This window comes from Scyliorhinus torazame, chromosome 16 (genome assembly GCF_047496885.1).
Source record: "Scyliorhinus torazame isolate Kashiwa2021f chromosome 16, sScyTor2.1, whole genome shotgun sequence".
Lineage (NCBI taxonomy): Eukaryota > Metazoa > Chordata > Chondrichthyes > Carcharhiniformes > Scyliorhinidae > Scyliorhinus > Scyliorhinus torazame.
In genome coordinates, this window is record NC_092722.1 from 137429172 (window position 1) to 137449923 (window position 20752).

General features: G+C 46.2%; 1 protein-coding gene across 2 annotated transcripts in view; it reads left to right on the top strand.

Moving 5' to 3' along the window:
* Positions 1-20480, top strand: part of cfap46 (cilia and flagella associated protein 46) — a 368598-nt gene extending 348118 nt beyond the window's left edge. For both annotated transcript variants that reach the window (XM_072479134.1, XM_072479136.1), the window contains 4 exons: positions 6937-7018; positions 9154-9290; positions 12589-12705; positions 20051-20480. In XM_072479134.1, coding sequence (XP_072335235.1) covers positions 6937-7018; positions 9154-9290; positions 12589-12705; positions 20051-20175 — 461 coding nt within the window. In that variant the 3' untranslated portion in view covers positions 20176-20480. The remainder of the gene's footprint in view (positions 1-6936; positions 7019-9153; positions 9291-12588; positions 12706-20050) is intronic.
* Positions 20481-20752: the final 272 nt, after the last annotated feature.

Here is a 20752-nt window from a genome sequence, read left to right on the forward strand (position 1 = left end):
GCAGCTTTCTGAGTTGTAGATTCACTACTGTTGTCTGAAATTTCATTGTCCATGGGTTTTGTTGCCTTTGGCCTTCATAGAACATACATTCTTGTTGGATGCAGGAAGGCCTGAAAATTGGCAGCAGAAAGCAGTATTCCAAGTTGGTGGCATGTTCTTGCCTCAGTCATTCAAATTTTCCGTTTAGCTTCCAGGCCTACTGCTGAGGCCAATAAACAACCAGATTGGCCAGCGTTCATTCTCACTCAGTCCTTTCCCACAGCCATCATGGCTGCTGGCAGTCCCTGTATGGGAGTTACCGCTTCAGGATGATGGCCTGGCAGCTGTGGCACTTTTTAAATTGAATATTTTTCACCTCCCTTCAAAGGGTACCTCTAATATGAGGCATCCTGCCTTTTACATGCATCGGCAGCTGCCACCTCAGATGGTGGAATTGCTGTTGTGTCATTGTTGGAGATCCTCCTTTAGGCCCTCCAGTCTCGGAAGCCTGCCCACCAGGACACTGAGTGTGCTCCCTGACCATTAATTGATTACCCAGCTAGAAATCACATCAGGTGTCCAATGCCAGTGAAATATGAGGGCAGGATTAGGAAATTCACCCGACATTGGATTCCCAATCCCAGAACATAAATTCTGTTCATGGGGCGGGATTCTCCGACCCCGTGCCGGTCAGAGAATTCCAGGAGGGCGGTGGGAATCCCGCCCCGACGCCAGTTGCCGCATTCTCCGGCGCCGTTTTTAGGGCGGGGGCGGGATTCCCACCAGGCCGGTTGGGGGCCGTTGGCAGCTGCCCCCCCGACAATTCTCAGGCTCCGATGCGCGAGCGGCCGTCCATTTTTTGGCCAGTCCCGCTGGCGTGAATCACTCAACTCACGTACCGGCGGGACCTGGCAGGTAAGTCGCCGGGGGCGGTCCTCGGGGCGGGGGGTGGGGGGGGGGGGGGGGGCGCAGGGAGATCTGACCCAGGGAGGGGCCCCCACAGTGGCCTGAACCGCGATCGTGGCACACTGATCTGCAGGTGGGCTTGTTCCGTGGGGCTCCACCATGGCCGGCACGGAAAAGAGAGCATGCGTCAAAATATGCTGGCCGGTCTGTGCATGCGCGGAAACACACTGACGGTTCAGTACATGCGCAAACTCGCGCCAGCCCTTCTGCGCCGGCTGGAGCAGTGTCAACCCCTCCGGCGTCCACCTAGGCCCCGAAAGTGCGGAGAATTCCGCACTTTCGGGGGCTGTTGACACCGGAGTGGTAGGCGCTGGTTCTCCTACTGGCGTGGGGACTTAGTCCCCAGAAGGGAGAATCCCGGCCATGGTGTCAGTATAGAGAATTATGAAGCCATGCTTTGTGTATTTATTGGCTGGAAGTCATTGAGTTTCGAATGGGCGAAAACAACAAGTGTTAAGTTGGTCACCAAGGAACCAAGTGACTTTTGCCATTTCTGCAGACTCAAAATTATCTCAGGTCTCAGGTGCCTTTCCTTGGAATAATATTCTGAGATAAAACCACCTGTGAATTCAGACCCTCTATTGTCTATGGACTTAACAAAACTCAAAACCCATGGACTCACTGGCCGTGATTTAACCTCGGTGTTGCCCCGGCACAGATTTGGGCACGCTGGTTAAAGAGCAGGCAAGGCCAAAATCGAGATTCGTGCCGGGTGCGAATCAGTTTGCTATTTAACCAGCCAGTTCGCGATGGCGAGTTCGGGATCACGCCCAAATATGACAAACATATCATTAACCCGCATTTGCATTAAATTCCATCTCATTAGCGAGATTCAAGTTAAATTAATCGGCTCCCCAACGAGAAAGAACGTGGACATCATTAATGCTCCTTTTTTTAAATGTGAAGCTGGCGCAATGACTTCTGAGGGGAACTGAGGAGGTGAGTGGCCATTTCCATTTTCTGGCATGCAGCTCCAGGGCAGTCATTTTCAAACTCAGGTGTTGGAGGGTCGTGGAGCGATTGTTTGCAAATGCAGCAAGAAGTGCCCAACAGCCGCAACCAACTTTCAAGAATGCCGGCCGTCCCGCGCATGCATGCCTCCTCAGCCGGATCTAGCAATGCGCAAGCATAGAGCCCATCGGGGCAGATTGCTTCCTCCTGACTTCAGCGTGCTGTCTCAGAACCAGATTTTTTTTTTTTATCGTGGTGCCTTCCTGCCAGAAGCAGCGGTTGAGTCACCTGCTCTGGGCGCAAAATCACAGAGGAGAGATTCCTCCATTTTGTAGCTGTCAGCAAGCAAGCAAGAGTACTTTGTGAAGAAGATGGATCATTTTGTAATAAAGGAAGAGAGGGCCAGAGGCACAAACAGGCCAGGATCTCGCAACTGAATCGGCTGGAGAAAGCTTCTCAGGAGAGGCCAGGCAGGACAAAGCAGTGCTGGTGTGAGCTGTGCCCAGAGCTCCAGGGCCTCTGGTGAAAAGAAACTGAAATCGAGAACAAAGCAAAAGAAAGATTTCTTGAGGTGTGGCTTTGTTAATTTTGCCAATGCAGATCAGGATGCAAAGCCCATCTGTGTTATATGCAAGGAAGTATTGACAAGTGAAAATTTAAAACCCTCAAAACTTCAAAGGCATTTGAAGACTAAGCATGGCAAGATCGAGGACAAACGTGTTGAAATTTTTCAAAGTATGCAACGAGTTGAAGTCCTTCGCAGGAATGAAACATTGAATGACAAATCAAGTGAGATCATGAGGACCAAGCAGACTCACTTGTCGCCTTAAAGGTAAGCAATAATGGTGAGTCACGAAGGTCAGCTGGCGTGGGTTGCAAATGGCCCTGGTGGGGGGGGGGCTTTGCGTTTTGAGGCCTTCAAGCGATCTTTAAATAGTGTGGATATCGATAACGGGGGCAACTATAGCTGCTGCCTGTCTGCCGACCAAACAATTCCAGGACAGAACCATGCTCTTGGTTTTATGCTGAAGGTCACTTTAACTGCCTTTGACTGTGCGCATCCTCTAGCTCCACAGCTGAAGGCTATCGCTAATACGGAATTGGCCTTGTTAGTTGTGAGAGCACTTCACAGCTGCAGCTTGTGTTTGCTGCTTGCTCCTGCTGCTGGCTGTAAATACGTAGAGGCTGCTGCTGTTTCCTTCCTTTTCTGGAGCCGAGAAAAAGGATAATTTTCTAGGTCCTGGAACATCGGTTCCGGGGGACTCATGAGTCCAGAAGGCAATCTGGTGTGAAGCAAGAAGACGCTGCGGGACCATTATTCCAAATGGCCACCTGATGACACCGGTGAAGTAATGGTTTCGCAGATTGCTTTTGTTGCTGGTGTGGTGAGTGCTACGTGTAACTGGCACGTCACCGCGGGTTAACCACGCGGGAAGTCAAGGATGTTGAACTGCACCTTGAGCACCAGTGGAATATGTGGATACCAGGATTTGGTTCCGGTGAGATTGGGCCATGTGGAGGGCCTGCACAGCTGTGGCTCCTGGACAGAGAATGGCACTGATACATGGAAGAAGTAATACATTTATGGACAGATCATTTCTACGACAAAGTTCTGGACATGATAACATCTTCTCAGGCTTAGCCTCCATTTCTGTTGAGGAACCTGTGAGGGGCGATATTGTGTGTTTTTGTAAAATGAGTAGATATAGCTTTATATTGGGTCTTAAATGGAACGATCACGTTTCCTCGATGTTTAATGGTTAGTGTGATAAGTAGAATGTTAGTAGTTGAGTTTCAAATCTTTGTTACTGTTGATCATTTAATAAACAAAATATCTCAAGTGGCTTCTCATGTGTACACGTGCCATGTCTCAGATGGTGATTATTGCATCACATTTACATCAAACTTTGAAGCCTGAACAGTTTGCCTGAACTCTAGAAGCATCAGCACCATAGAGGCAGCAGCCAACAATCAAACACTCAAGAGCAGGGCTTCAGCACTGTGGATCTTCTCGTGACCAAAGGGTAATTATGTGGCAGGGGAGGGCACCTGAGCAAAGTCTGTTCCCAGCTGGGGTCTGGGCTTACTGTGGCCAGGGGTGAGTGCGCAGAGCGAGGTTTCCAGCATAGCTGGCTTGGTGGGTGGCACTCAGAGAAGGCAGGACACGTAAGGGCGGGGAGGCCTGGGGGATTTGAGGGTCCTAGGTAGAAGCCCTAACTGATTGTCAGTCTCTCCCCTTCGCCAATTCCTTACAGATATAGCAATATGGCTGGTTATGTTGGTCCCTCAGAAGCTGAGCTCATGTTACTGGTGGCATCTGAGGCGGTCAGACACCAGAGAAGGCTGCGGCAGTGTCGACGCAAGCTGGAGGTGCACCCTATGTGCAGGGGGCTGCCGCACATCCTGAAGACCTGGCTGCCCATTAGGCCGAGGATGAATCCAGAGGGGGCTGCCAGAAACGCCCCAAGTGTACAGGCGTCGTTGGTCTTTCAAGGAGATGTTGGACAGTCTGTCCCGCAGGATACTCCATCTCAACAAAGAGACAGTGTGGCACCTGTGTCACGTCCTCGTGGACCTGGCACCTCGCAGAGGAGGACACCAGCCCCCGGTGGCTGTGTAGGTCACCACAGTCCTGAACCTCTATGTAACAGGATCATTCCAAGGCTTAAGTGGGGACTTGTGTGGCATTTCCCAAGCTTCAGCTCACAAGTGAACCGTGAAGTCGCAGATGCTCTGTATGCCTGTGCATCAAACTTTATCAATTTTGAGCTGGAACAAGCCCACCAAGCTGCAGGATTCTCCGCCATCGCCAGGATGCCCCAGGTCCAGGGGTAATTGATGGCACACATGGCACCTTGTACGCAGCGGAACATTTGGGACTGCCCTTCGTTAACAGGAAAGAGTTCCATTCCCTGAATGTTCAACTCCTGTGCAAACATCACCTCCCCATCATGCATGAGTATGCATGCTTCCAAGAAATGTGCATGACGGCTACATTCTAGGACTCGCAGCGATCCCCAGTGTCTTCAAGGACCAACCTAGATTGATGTGTTGGCTCTTGGAGGTGAGTGATATCCACTGAGATCCTGGCTGATGACGCCAGTGCGAAGACCGGAGACTGAGGCTGAGACCCAATATAACGAGACCCATGTTGTCGCCCGTGCCATCATTGAATGGTGCATCGGGCTGTTCAAAATGCTGGACTGCTCTAGTGGTGCACTGCAGTACATCTCCTTGATGGTCTCCCACTTTGTGGTGGTCTGCTGTGCCCTCCAAAACCTGGCATAGCAGTGGGGCAACATGCTGAAGGAGGAGGAGAGATGTGCAGCCTCGTTTGAGGAGGAGGCGGACCAGGATGGTTTGAAGGACAAGCCCGGGGAGGATCCGCAGGAGGAGCCAGTCGGTGGCAGCAAGGGTCTGGCATGCCCGGAGGATAAGAGAGGCTCTTGTCCTCACCTGCTTCTCATAGGACGAGGCTTTGCCCATCTCCTCCAATCCTTCCTTTCCCCAATCCCTCCACTCCCCGCCTCCCTCCTTCCCACTCTCCTCAATCCCTCCTTCCCCTCAATCCACCCTTGCCCATTTCCCTCATTCCCCCCATTTCCCTCCTTCCCACCCATTCCCCTCCTTCCTCCTCCCCATTACCCGACCTGCCCATATTTACCCAGAGAGTAGTGGGGGCATGGAATGCACTGCCTGTGGAAGTAGTTGAGTCGAAAACATTAGGGACCTTCAAGCAGCTATTGGATAGGTACATGGATTACGGTAGAATGATGGGGTGTAGATTAATTTGTTCTTAATTGAGGACAAGAATTCGGCACTACATTGTGGGCCGAAGGGCCTGTTCTGTGCTGTATTTTCTATTCTATATTCTATATTCCCTCTCCCAACCACCACTTCCGACCACCCTATTCCACCCTCCAAGGGTCTGTGTAACATCACCCCAGAGTGATAGGCCTGTGTCGGCCCTGTCATTGAGTCAAAAGACAAGGCAGGAGAGTGATGATGACTTGTTGGGAGGTTAGCTCTGGTGCCCCTCAGTCTATGCCAAAGTCTGCCTCCTGTATTTCTGCTAACAGGAACTTAACAAAAAGATATGTAGAGAAACCAGTTAATTAGAAATGGGTGTGAATAAACGCAGTCCATTCTGCAACGTGTAGCAATGACTTCTAACTTTGAATCATTTATGTAGGCATTGGAAGTAGTGATCAGTTGGTCACTTGATCAAAACTGACTTGAGATGACTAATCTTATTTACTCCAAATACAATGGAGACACAAACATCTGCTGATGAACAGCTTAGAGGATCCCTGTGTGAATGCCCCTCCTTCTCCAGCTACTTTTACAAGCTAGAAACCAGTCTGCTGTTTTTGACTACTCATGTGCCACAGGCAGAGATTTGCTGAAAGGACTCCATCCAGCGGTTGCTGTCCACAGCAGAATATTTAAATCACCCACCTACATCTTTAAACTGCTTTGATACTGAAACCAGAAAGACCACCTAGCTCAGTCTGGATCCACCCAATCACTTTCATTTTAATTGAACTTTAAAATTAACCCTTAATCGATTCGCGTACATGTGAACCCGAGTGTGTTTTTGTGTGCATGAAAGTTAGCGTTTTTATTATTTTCCTTAGAAGAGTACAATAAAAACTATCCTCTTTTCTTTTCATAAAATTCATGAAACTAAGTCTGTTTGTGTCTTTTATAGTCACAGCATGTAAACAGTTGCACACTTAGTCAGTTGGCAAGCACATCCTTTAAAAAAAAAACCTGTTGCTGTCAAACAAGGAGTGGGAGAATAGGGGACCCATTCCACCTCTCCATCCCTGATCGTAACAAGAGTAATATATTTTCCAACTCTGGATTCAAGTTGAGGGTGGCTGAAACTGTAAAGTTTAGTACTGGTATAGATTTTTTCTGGTAATAGCAGAAAATAAAGAAGCTAGCCACTTGATAGTTAAAACTTCTCACTATTAGTGCATACATAAATTTTCAACAACATATTGATAGTTTATATTGTTATTTCTATTTCTCTAGATTGCCAGCTAATGATTCTTCTGGATTTGGCTCAAAACTGTCAAAGTTTTCGACGGCAGTCAGTACTGGATAGACGAAAAAGGTAATGCTTAATCCAATCAAAAATTTCACATGGTAAAAAAGCTGTCTATGTTTCTGAAGCTTGATTAGAATTTAACTAATATATGTAATTTGGATGTTTTATGCATTGACTTTTTAAAATTCAAGTTATCTGAAAAGTTTGTGCGTTTGTCCCCCTTTAGAAGCACTGCACCAATTAGTTAGACTGGTACTTGCAGTTAAGATTTCAGCCAGACAACCCTACTTACACCAGCTGGCTTTGACTTCTTTTATTCAAGGCAGAATGTGAACACAAATAAATGGGAGTAGGAGGAGACCATTCAGCCCCTTGCACCGGCTCCATCATTCAATGCGAGATCTTTTCTTCGCACTTTCCATATCGATTGATTCCCTGAGATGCCAACATTCTATTGATCTTAGTCTTGAATATACTTGGCAATAAGATTATCGATCATAGAATTTACAGTGCAGAAGGAGGCCATTCGGCCCTTCGAGTCTGCTCCGGCTTCGAAAGAGCACCCTACCCAAGGTCCACACCTCCACCCTATCCCCATTACCCAGTAACCCCACCCAACACTAAGGGCAATTTTGGACACTAAGGGCAATTTAGCATGGCCAATCCACCTAACCTGCACATCTTTGGACTGTGGGAGGAAACCGGAGCACCAGAAACCCCCACACACACACTGGGAGAAAGTGCAGACTCCGCACAGACAGTGACCCAAGCCGGGACACTCCACAATCCACTGGGAAATGCCATCCCGAGCTTGCCATCGATGTGTTATGTACTCTGGGATAACACAGGCTGCAACTGGATGCAGCTTTAACCAAAAGATACTCCAGACCTTGAAGTTAGTTCAATCTGATTTATTGAACCAGTAGCACAGTTAGCACAGTTCTCTATGAGTTTGACTCTCTGCTACCCTAAGTGTGGTTACTCTGTCCGTCTGAACCAGACTAGCTCTTAGCCACGTGCTGGTAGTGTGATACTGTACATACACCCTGACTCACTCTGTAGGTGTTCATCAGTGGAAAGAGGCGGAGTGTGAATGCCTCGTGCCTTTTATAGTGAGATACCACCCCTGAGTGTCCTGCCTGCTCATTGGTCATGTCCTATTTTCTGTGTCCGTTAGCTGCCTGTCTGTGCCTGTCTGTATATCATTATCTGCATGTCTGCATATCATGACAGCCATAACCCCCACCCGGTTTTCCATGTCGGATCTTTTAATGATATCAGATGGACTGCAAGTAGCAAGCTTACCATAGACTGATAATTTCTCAGCTTATTAGAGAATTGCCAGAAGCTGTTATGTTAAGAAGCTGCTAAGGGGACAGAAGCACCACTAAGAGATGGGATTCTCCAGTCCCCTAGCTGAGCATTTATTGGCGGTGTGTCGTTTGCTCGTGGTGGGATTCTCTCCTCCCGCCGCTTGTCAGTGGGATTTCCCATTGAAGCCACCCACACCTCGGGAAATCCCTGGGTGGGGGTGTGCTCTTGCAGGAAATGTGAATCCCAAAGGCCAGAGAATCCCAGCCATGATCTCCAGTACAATTTAGTCATGGGATGCCTGGTCGACTTTCCTGCTGTGAATGATAAGAGTGGAGGATATTGAGGCCATTTCCAAATTGCACTTTGAACAGTTTTAATAGTCAGCGATAACTTACCACAAAAATTGCCACCAGAGCATCACCCAACATTTGTCTGGACAGATAAGAAGAACGAATTGTGAAAGATGTCATTGTGACATAGAATTTACAGTGCAAAAGGAGGCCATTCGTCCCATCGAGTCTGCAATGGCCCTTGGAAAGAGCACCTCACTTAAGACCCACCCCTCCTCCCTATCCCCGTAACCCTAGTAACCCCACTTAACCTTATTGGAAACTAAGGGCAATTTAGCATGGCCAATCCACCTAACCTGCACATCTTTGGACTGTGGGAGTAAACCAGAGCACCCGGAGGAAACTCACGCAGACACGGGGAAAACATGCAGACTCCACACAGATAGTGACCCAAGCCTGGAATCGAATTTGGGACCCTGGTGCTGTGAAGCAACCGTGCTAACCACTGTGCTACCGTGCTGCCCTTTATATGTAAATATTTATATGTAAAAGTACATAAATATTTTTTAAAATTTTATTTGCTTTTGTGTTTTGCAGTGCAGTGCAGATGGCAACAGAGGGACAAATGGATGCAGCAATAATCCTGAGCCTAACTGGAGTCCGTTCCATTATGATTAACCAGTGGCACAGCACACTTAAAGACAATACCAAAAAGTTTTTGAAATTGTCAAAAAGTAAGGCTTGAATGTTTTACATAAACCTTTGACAAGGTGCTGCATTGGAGACTGTTAAATATGGTAAGAGCCCATAGTGTTAAGGGTAAGATCCTGGCATGGATAGAGGATTGGCTGACTAGCAGAAGGCAGAGAGTGGGTATAAAGGGGCCTTTTTCAGGATGGCAGCCGTGGACTAGTGGTGTGCCTCGGGTCGGTGCTAGGACCACAACCTTTCACAATATACATTCACTGTTGCTAAGTTTGCAGAAGATACAAAGATATGTAGAGGGACATGTAGTATTGAGGAAGCAGGGAAGCTGCAGAAGGACTTGGACAGGCTAAAAGAGTGGACAAAGAAGTGGAAGATGGAATACAATGTGGGAAAGTGTGAGGTTCTGCACTTTGGAAGGAGGAATGGAGCATTGACTATTTTCTAAATGGGCAAATGCTTAGGAAATCAGAAGCACAAAGAGACTTGGTAGTCCTTGTTAAAGATTCTCTTAAGGTTAATGTGCAGGTTCAGTCGGCAGTTAGGGAGGGAAATGCAATGTTAGCATTCATGTCAAGAGGGCTAGAGTACAAGAGCAGGGATGTACTTCTGAGGCTGTAAAAGGCACTGGTCAAACTCCATTTGGAGTATTGTGAGCAGTTTTGGGCCCCGTATCTAAGGAAGGATGTGCTGGCCTTGGAAAGGGTCCACAGGAGGTTCACAAGTATGATCCCTGGAATAAAGAGCTTGTAGTAAGAGGAACGCTTGGGGACTCTGGGTCTGTACTCGGTGAAGTTTAGAAGGATGAGGGGGGAATCTTATTGAAACTTAAGAGGATACTGCGAGGCCTGGATAGAGTGAACGCAGAGAGGATGTTTCTACGAGTAGGAAAAACTAGAACCAGAGGATACCATCTCAGACTAAAGGGATGATCCTTTAAAACAGAGATGAGGAGGTATTTCTTCAGCCATAGGGTGGTGAATCTGTGGAACTCTGCCGAAGAAGGCTGTGGAGGCCAAATCACTGAGTGTCTTTAAGACAGAGATAGATAGGTTCTTGATTAATAAGGGGATTGTGGTTATGGGGAAAAGGCAGGAGAATGGGGATGAGAAGAATTTCAGCCATGATTGAATGGCGGAGCAGACTCGATGGACTGCGTGGCCTAACTCTGCTCCTATGTCTTATGGTCTTATGGTCGAAGCGCCTAACATTCCTCTTTTTAGAAGAGCAGAGATTCTGCTTCCACATCAAACTGTACCCTATATAAAGATTTTCTTCCTAATATACCCTTTAATTCCTGTTGATATTAGATTAATATATTATCACCATATTTTCAACCTTATAACACTTCAGGATTTTGGCAACGCTTCTCAGGTCTTGTCAATATTTTTAGCTCTAATGAGAAAAAAACATGAATTTTTCAAGAATTTCTTCAGAACCTCTAACCCCTATCTTTTGTAAAATCTCAGTATAGCTACAGTAAAGCTTTTCCTTTTGTTTTGTGTCTTTCCGATAATTTTACATACTCCTTTTCCAAAGTATCATTCTAAGATTACTTTTCCCCCTCAGTGGGGGAGTGCGTATTCGCCATAGTCCTTTGGGAATATCAATCCCCCAGTCTCATTAGTGTCCCAAGATCTGCTTAATCCCAGGTTATGACAACCACAACATCATATTTCCACATCGCAATCTGCGCCTGTTATGCCCCAATCTTATTTATTGTACTTTATGCATTCATACACATGCACAGTATCCCTGATTTAGAAGTCATTACTTTCTCCCTTCTCCAACTTCACCGATTAATTTACTTTTGTCGATACGAGTGCTTTCTGTCCTTCCCAGTATTTTGTGAATCCTGGTATTCCTCTCTAATATTTCCTCTGCTGAGTTTGTATAAAGCCCTCCCGACAACACTAGCAAATTTCCCCACAAGGAACTCAGTCCAAGCTCTGTCAGGTGCAACCTCTCTGGCTTGTACAAGGGCTATCTCTCCCAGAGCGAGACTCATTGTCCAAGGAATCTAAATCCCGCCCTCCTGCGCCATCTTTCCAGCCATGAATTCACCTTCTTTATCCTCCTATTTTTGTACTCCCTTTCACATGGGACTGGGAGTAATCCAGAGACTACTACCTTTGAGGTCCTGCTTGCTCATTTTCTGGCTAGTTCCCTAAATGCAGAATGCAGGACCCCATCCCCATTCCTAACTACATAATTGGTACCAATGTGGACCCCAACCTCTGGCTGTTCACCCTCCCCCCGAAGATTGTCCTCCTTGAAGATTATCACTCTATCTCTTCCTTGACCCTGGCAACAAGGTGGCAACATACCATCCTGGAACCACATCCACAACCACAAAAGTGCCTGCCTGTTCCTCTAACTGATGAATCCTCTCTCACTATTGCTCTTCCTTTCTTCTTCCTCCCCTTCCCATAGCCAAGCCACTCTTGGGCCACAAACGTGGCTCTGACTGCACTCCCCTGAGGAACCAGTGCTCTTACCAGCTTCCAAAACAGAAAAACGATTTCTGAGTGGGATCCCAGGGGACTCCTGCATTACTTGCCTAGTCTCTTGTACTGCCTGTTCATCACCCGTACCTTCTCTGCCTTCAGACCCTTAGGCCCTCTCTGAATGTGCTATCCACACAGCGTCCATGACGTCACACATATTATAGGACAGGCTTTCCACTTGATTGAGTTACCCTGCCATGTCTCAACATTAACTCTATTCTCTTGCATTAACACTATTCTATTTTGGATTACTTGTATTAATGTACTATATAACTTTCCCTTGGGCCCGATTCACCCAGAAATTGACTGTCATTTTGGATGAGTTTGGCAGAGTGTTTCCCGCTAGCTTTTTGGATGAGATCCAGACCTGGATTCACCCACACTTAGTCATTTTGCTGGGCCTAGGAGAGTTTCTTCCAGGTGTAACCCAGGCTTCGAAATTCTTTGAGCAGTGGGGAGCTGAACACGCTGGCAAGACCAGCTCCTCAGAGATTGGGCCACCATTTTGAAAGGGTGCCCCAATCTCGAAGTGAGCTTCAAGGTCCCCCACACCCACAGACAATGTCACCCCCAAAGACATGGATATTGCAAACCCCCCCCTCAAATGAGCACACCCCGCTATGAATCATTGAGATCCTCCCCCCTTCAGGCCCCCACCTCAGTTTAAGTATCCCACCCCCACCTTCAGAACCCTCCTTTTTGATGCCCAACCTTTTTGATGCCCCTTCATACCTCACCTTCTCGTCCCTTTCATGTTGAGTACAGAATTTATATTTGGACTTGTTAATACTTATCTATTGATAATGATGTTTCCCTTTAGATTTGTTGGAAGTCGGCAAGACAACTGGCCAAACAATTCTTGAAATAATTAAATCTGGAATAGAAAATGCTCCTGCAAATGATAATGAACAGTCAGCTGAGAATCCAAATGCTTTAGGTATGTAAATATATTCCACATTTGAAACATTTAGTCATCCTATTCAGCAGTACCAATAGAATTCTTATTTTCTAAAACTAGTGAGTACAGAAATAAGAGGATTGTGAAGCTGAATGTGCAGCAGAAGTGGTTATGCAAGAGGGGGAGTTTAGATTCCTGGGTTATTGGGGTTAGTTTCAGGGGAAATGGACCTTACACAAGCTGGACAGATTGCACTTCCACAGGGCCACAACCATTACTTTGCTGATGAGGTTTGCTAGTGCAACCTTGGGGAAAGTTTCAACTAACTTGGCAGTTATTTGGGAAGCTGGTTGTAGATTTCGAAAGAGGGAAAAGAAAAATTGTAAAAACAAGGCAGAAAATTAGTGACTGCATATGGAAGGCCAAGGAAAGGAAGGTTAGAAAGTAGACAGCAAGGAAGTTGTTCAGTGATTATTGATAAATACTTCAAATAAAGGAGTCTAGTGAATAAGGGTGGTATCATAGCTATTACAAAAACAAAGGGCAGGAATAGTAGCTTAGCATTAAGGGGGATAAAAGGAGAGAGGTTTGCATGTTGAAGAAACTCTCAGGTGGGATGTTATGCAAGAAGGGCATCAATGAGGCCACATGTATTGAACTGAGGAAAGAGGGGCAATCATACCGCTAGAAGTATACTATAGACCCTACAGCAGTCAGAGGGAGACAGAAGAGCAAATATGTCAGGATACTGTTAAGAAGTGAAGAAATTATAGGGTAATATTGGGAGGAATGACTAATTTGAATGATTGTAACATTAGTTGGGAAAAAATTCGTTTGAAAAAGTATAGGGATCCAGAATTCTTAAAATGCATTGAGGAGAACTTTCTAAGTCTGCCCAACAAGAACAGGGCTAGTACTGGATGTGGTTTTGAGTAATGAAGCTGGAAAAATGATTAATGAGAGAATGTTTTAGAGATGATGAATATAATACAGTTTGATCTGAAGTAATTATGGTAAAGGATAAGGGTCGACCAAGAGTCACGTTTTAAATCAGAAGAAGATAAGTTTACTCAGCTGAGATGTCATTTGGTAAAACTGAACTGTAAACAAAAAAAAGACAAAGGCCTGGTTTCGCTGCCACCTGCTGCCGGTAGCAGGATTCCCGATGCGCGGAGGATCGGACGTACGGGGTAAAACTGGTTCGGCGCCGGATGCTGATCTGTTTGAGATGCTCAGGCCCCCCCCCCCCCGCTGTTCTGTTTGGTGTTTATGTAAATCACCCATCTCTGTTTGGTATTTGCGTAAATCAGCCATCTCCATTTGTACCTCTGTTAGCTTTAGTAGATTGAGCCTGTATGGATCTGTTTAATGGGAATGGCATTTACTGTATCTACATCATGCATAATTACTTCCGTACTTCCCAACTTATTCCCACAGACAGCTCTATATGACTCTAATATCTCTTTTAGGTCATTTTGATTTTTTTCCCGGAAGGTAACTCAATGAGTTATCCCAATTCTTTAATATTTCCTTATTTTTCAATTTAATTTGCTTGATGTCAAATTCAGAATCTCCAGGCTTTATCTCTTCTCCCTGAGTTACAGCGGCCAACATTTGCTCCTTCTTTCCTTCTTTATCAAAATACCTATTCAGCATGTTAACATGACACACTCTGTGTGTTTTCCTTCTGTCTGGCATTCTTAACAAATCATTCATCTCGTTCAATTTCCTCTTAATTTGATAAGGCCCATTAAATCTTGCTTTTAACGGTTCACCTACCATTGGTAATTTCTCCCCATTAACAAAACTACGAATTTTTGATTTCTTATCTGCCTCTTTTTTCATCACATGTTGTGACAATTCCAGATGGGCAGCACGGTAGCATTGTGGATAGCACAATTGCTTCACAGCTCCAGGGTCCCAGGTTCGATTCCCGGCTTGGGTCACTGTCTGTGCGGAGTCTGCACGTTCTCCCCGTGTGTGCGTGGGTTTCCTCCGGGTGCTCCGGTTTCCTCCCACAGTCCAAAGATGTGCAGGTTAGATGGATTTGCCATGTTAAATTGCCCTTAGTGTCTAAAATTGCCCTTAGTGTTGGGTCGGGTTATGGGGATAGGGTGGAGGTGTGGGCTTGGGTAGGATGCTCTTTCAAAGAGCCGGTGCAGACCCGATGGGCTGAATGGCCTCCTTCTGCACTGTAAATTCTATGTTTCCTAGCCAACTCACAAGCCCTAGTTAATCTCTCCCTAAAATTTGACACATAACCCAACAACGTAGTCTCCGACCATTGACTCATCAATTTCTCTTTGGTCAATTTCAGTGGCCCTCTCATCTCATGACCAACAATCAATTTGAATGGACTGAATTTAGTTGATTCATTTGGTGCATCCGTATTTGCAAATGTACAAATGGATTTCCTTTATTCCAATCCTCTGGATAATCTTGACTATAGGCCCACAACATGATCATTCGAGTTTGATGCCATCTTTCTAATGCCCCTTGTGATTCCAGTTGAAGAATGGCTTTATCCCTCAACTATCCATAACTTCCTTGAATAATAGCAACATAAAATTTGCTCACTGATCTGATTGAATTTCTTTTGGTCGTCCATATCTAGTAAAAAAAATTGGTTAACTCCTCTGCAACCCACTTAGATGTAATGTTTCTTAATGAAAATCTAGCAGACACATTAATTAAAGTCAACAGATACTGATTCCCACTTTTTTTTTCGGCAGTGGTCCCATGCAATCAATTAAGACCCTAGTAAAAGGTTCCTCAAGTGCTGAAATGGGTATTAAAGGTGCTGGTTTGACTATCGCCTGAGGTTTCCCTATTACCTGACATGTGTGACATGCAGAGCAAAATTCAACTGTATCCTTATTCAGTCCAGACCGATAAAAATATTTTTTGTAATTTTGCCTGAGTTTTCCTTACTGGAATCCCATGCTCTACCTGCATTGCCCCACTGGTAATACCACTTGATGAACTTCTGTCCCTTTCTCATCTGCTTGAATATATAACGGTCTCTATTTTATCATTACTTCATTATTTCTAACGTACTAACACTATGGTATACACTCAGATTCCATTTCCTTATATGCTTTCTGATACAACAGCTCTATCTCTTAATCCTTCTGTTATAATTCAACTAACTTGCACGAAGTAAAGATATCCGTTTCATCTACCACGTGTTCTTGTTCTTTACTAATCATCTGACCAAACATGGGGCTGGATTCTCCGGTCAGCGATGCCGAAATTGCGTTCGGCGATGGGCCGGAGAATCCAAATTACCGACAGAATCGGGGGCGGCGCCGCTTCCATGATGCTCTGCTCTCTCGCGCCATGTATCCACGAATGCCTGAAGCCCGTCCCCCGATGCTCCAGCCCCGACCAGCCGAGTTCCCGACGGCGTGGGACACATGTGGTCTCACCCGTCGGGAACTCGGCGTGGCAACTGCGGACTCAGTCCAGTGACACCACAGTTGGGCAGGGCCGATCCATGGGCTGGGTTGGACATAATCAGAGCTGGGGGCACTGTGGTGAGGCAGTATGGGGTGCGCGAGCTGGCCAAAGTGGGGGACTGTTTCACGGGCCAGGTCCACGAATGGCCGCCGCCATGTTGCATGGCGAGGTCGCTGCAGGCTGCCGCAGTTAGCATGCGCGGCCATGGGCCTGGCAATTCTCTAGGCCGTATTGGCAGCTAGAGCCGGGTTCTCTACACTGCCTGGCTGCTAGCCCCCCCTGAAACGGAGAATCAATGACTGTTTCATGGCAATTTTTCCGCCGTGAAACGCCACCGTTTTCACGCCGGCGTTGAGACTTAGTCTCCAGAACAGAGAATCCAGCCCATGGTTTCTGACAACTGAACCTCAACCTCCCTATCGGCACTCCAAGTTCTCTTCCTCCTGTCTCAACATATTGCTTTGTGATCTGGTTACCACACTAGCAGGAAACCCTTCCGGATGTACTTCTTGCAACGTCTCAGTTGTTTGACTTTCCACTGACTTTTCAACCACAATAGGTTGCACTCCCATCTGTGATCCACTATATCATTACCTAGGATGACTTGTACACTTAAAAAAGGTAATTTTTCTATTACTCTTACTACCACTTCACTTTTCACCAGACTCTCTAAACTTACCTTACATACAGCCACACAACTGCTCTCACCGCTAATTCCACATATTACCACCTTTTCTGGCAATACTCCTTCCAAATACACATCCCTATCTCTCATCATTGAAGGTTGACTTGCTCATGTATCCCTTAAGATCTTAATCTCCTACCTACTCCACCTTGTTCACACGAGTAAACCTTACCCTCACAAAGAAAAGACCTTCGACAGAGTCGAATGGAAGTACCTCAAAGAGGTACTGGTGCAGTTTGGGCTTGGAACAGGGTTTACAGCCTGGGTGAAACTCCTGGACAATGGTCCCATGGCGAGCGTACAGACAAATATCACAGGTCTAAGTACTTTCAGCTGCACAGAGACACAGGGATGCCCATTATCCCCGCTGCTGTTCGCCCGAACAATCGAACCACTTAGGGCGGCAAAGAACCGGAAAGGGATCCGGAGAGGAGACAGAGACCACAGAGCTCTATAAGGATGACCTGCTCCTCTATACCTCGGACCCGTGAAGCAGCATGGAAGGAATTATGACACTCTTGAAAGAGTTTGGATTACAAACTTAACCTGAGCAAATGCAGATCTTCCCGGTGAAGCCGCAAGGGGGAGGGACAGAGCTGGTGGGGTTGCCTTTAAAATAGGTTCAACACAAATTCCACTACCTGGGAATCCAAATCGTTCATGACTGGACGGGGATCCACAAGTGGAACCTGACCAGCATGACGGAGGAAGTAAAAAAGGACCTGCAGAGATGGAACACACTCCCACTCTCCCTGGCGGTGAAGGTGCAGATGATCAAAATGAACGTACCTCCCAGGTTCCTCTTCCTGTTTAGATCCATCCCCCTCGACATACCCAAGGCCTTTTTGCAATTCACTGAACAAACTGATTATGGCGTTTGTCCGCGGCGGAAAGAATGCAAGGATCCAAAGAAAGTATTGCAGAAAACGAGATCCATGGTGGGACGAGCCCTCCCAAACCTGCAATATTACAACTGGGCAGCAACCACAGAGAGAGTAAAGGGGTGGATAAAGGAGTCAGAAGCCAAGTGGGTCCTTATGGAGGAGGGCTTCTGCAGAGGGACCGCCCTCCAGGCCCTCACCACGGCGGCACTCCCATCCCCACCTAACAAATATTCAATGAGCCCAGTGGTGGTAGCAACACTCCGGTCGTGGAACCAACTGTGACAGCATTTCGGGCTAACCAAAATGTCCGTTAAAGCCCCCATCTGCAACAACCACAGGTTCACGCCGGCAACTATGGGTGCCACCTTCAAAAGGTGGAGACAGGATAGGGGATGCTGACAGTTAGGGATTTTTACACCAACAACACGTTAACAATGCTCGAAGAACTGACAGAAAGATTCCAGCTGACAGGGGAAACAAACTTAGGTACCTGCAAATCAAAAACTTCCTATGAAGGGAAACAAGGGCGTATCCATGACCACCAGAACAATCACTTCTAGAGGAGCTGTTGGACGTGGACATCCTGGGAAAAGGGAACTGTGGTGACATGTACGGGTGCCTGCTAAAGGGGGCCAATACCCAACTGGATGAGATGAGGGAGAAGTGGAAGAAGGACTTTTGGTTTATAGGGTAGGGACTCTGGAGCGAAGCACTGCACAGGGTCAATTCTACCTCCGCATGCCCAAGGCTAAGCCTGTGCAGCTAAAGGTGGTACACACAGCCCACTTAACCAGACCCCAAATGAGCAGGTTCTTCCCGGAGATGGAGGATAAATGAGAACGGTGCCAAAACAGCCTGGCCAACCATGCCCAAATGTTCTGGTCCTGCCGCAGACTTTCTGGGAATTGGGCAGCCTTCTTCGAGGCAATGTCCAAGGTGGTGGGGATAAGGGATAATGCCTGGCCCATGAGTGGCAGTCTTAGGGATATCAGAACAGCCAGATGTCTTTATGGGGATGAGGGCCAGTGCCCTTGCCTTTGCCTCCCTGATCGCCCGCCGGAGAATCCTGTTTGGCTGGCGGTCAGCAGCACAACCCAAAGCTACAGACTGGCTGTCTGACCTATCGGGATATCTCCAAATGGAGAAAATTAAATTCGCCATCCAAGGGGCGGAAGAGGGCTTCCACAAAATGTGGGAGCCATTCACACGGTTGTTCCAAGACCTGTGCATAGTCATCAGCTAAGAAGCCAAAGAACAAGAGGGGCGACGTGTCCTGCTGCACAAATGACCCAACACGGCTGTAGATGGTACAACTCTGTTTTATTGTCTTAACAACGGTTACAACTAACTGCTGACTTGGGTACGTGCTTCACCAGCTAACCTGTGAACCCAGCCCTATCACTATCTTAGTGAGGCACTCAGCACATGGACTATGTCTGAGTGGCACGCTGTGAGCTCTGAGCTATCTCCTGGTAGAATGAGCGGGAACTGTGGTGTTCCCTGCTTTATAATGCGAGTGCTCTCACTGGTGATTGGCTGCGATGTTGTTTGTATGCTGGTTGGTCCAACTGCCTGTCCATCAGTGTGTGTGATTGCACCATGATATGCTGATCTGGATATCATGACAAGGGGGTAGCCCTGATCCTGCAAGAAAGGGGGGGGGGGGGGGAGTGGGAGTGGGAGGGGGTGCAGGGAAACGTGGAACCCAATCATGCCCAACAAAAGAAGCATGTGAAAGAAGGTGGGGGCAGGAAAAAAGAAGAAGTGGGGGCAGGAGCAACAACCTGAACCAAAGGGGGGGAAAAAAAAGAAAACTGGTGGGGAACGAGACACAGGAAACCACAAGCACCGCTGTAAGTAATTTAAGAGAAAAGAAAACCACGATGTATGTATGTAAATCGTTGAAACAGACCAATATGTAAATATTTTTATTTTTCCTCTGTCTACTACAGACATTTATCCTTGTTTTGTGTACCACAAAAACTCAATAAAAAGGATCAGGATTCAGTGTTTCAGGCCATTCTTGGAGGCACTCACTGGAATATTGATGGGAGTCTGTTGGAATAACAAATAATTCAGAATCATGATTTATTTGTCTGTTTTATTGTCAACAGTACTAAAGTTGCAACTTTAATGTTGTGTTCACAATCTCATGATCATCCATAATATTCCATTACACCAGTTTCAATCACTGTTGATCATTTGAGTTGATACATGTTATATCCAGGTATCGAATAAATTAGTGCGTTTAGTTAGAGTGCTTATCTATTTTCACATGTCTATTGGGAGTTCAATTAAGTTGTAATAATGTACTTTGTTATATTTTTAAAAAATCTTTGTTTCTTTTCCCCTGCAGCGCATGATGGCTCTTTACCTCAGTACCTTAAAGTCCAGACAAGCAATCATCCAGAAGAACTTAACACTCAACAAGCTGCTTTTAATTTCATCCTTTATGGATTACCAAATCTCATTGTCACTTAGTCAATTAAAGACAAAATATTAAATCTTTCAGTACACAATTTTGCTGCACTGCCTTTTGCAGTGTAAACTGTTAGAAAACAGTGTCTCACTACATTAGAGTACACTGTACCTTCTCCAGTCCGGAATTGTTGGGATTAGATAATTTCAGGATTTTGGAATTTTCTGAATTATAAATAGATGTTAGAATACCTAACTACAAATGTCTGGACATAAATCTGTACTTGAAAAATAAAACAACCATATTCAATGGCATTACCAATATAAAACATTATAAAGCAGTAATAAAATTGTTTTGCTTATCCAAACATTGTATCTTCCATGTCACTGCTCCCAGTAACTGTACTAAATTGATGTTGATGACCTCGAGGGAACGGGTGATTCCATTCCATTCCCTGCTTTATTTCACCAATAGTTGACGGAGGTGGGGTGAAGAAAAAAGTGGCTGATCAGCAAGAGCAATTAATTCTGGGCCCTTTGGTTTGTCCAGTAAGGGATTCGGCTTGTGTATGTGCATCGGATTTTCCAAATTCATCAAACATTTGCTGCAACGTCATTCGCTTCATGTATTTCAACAGTT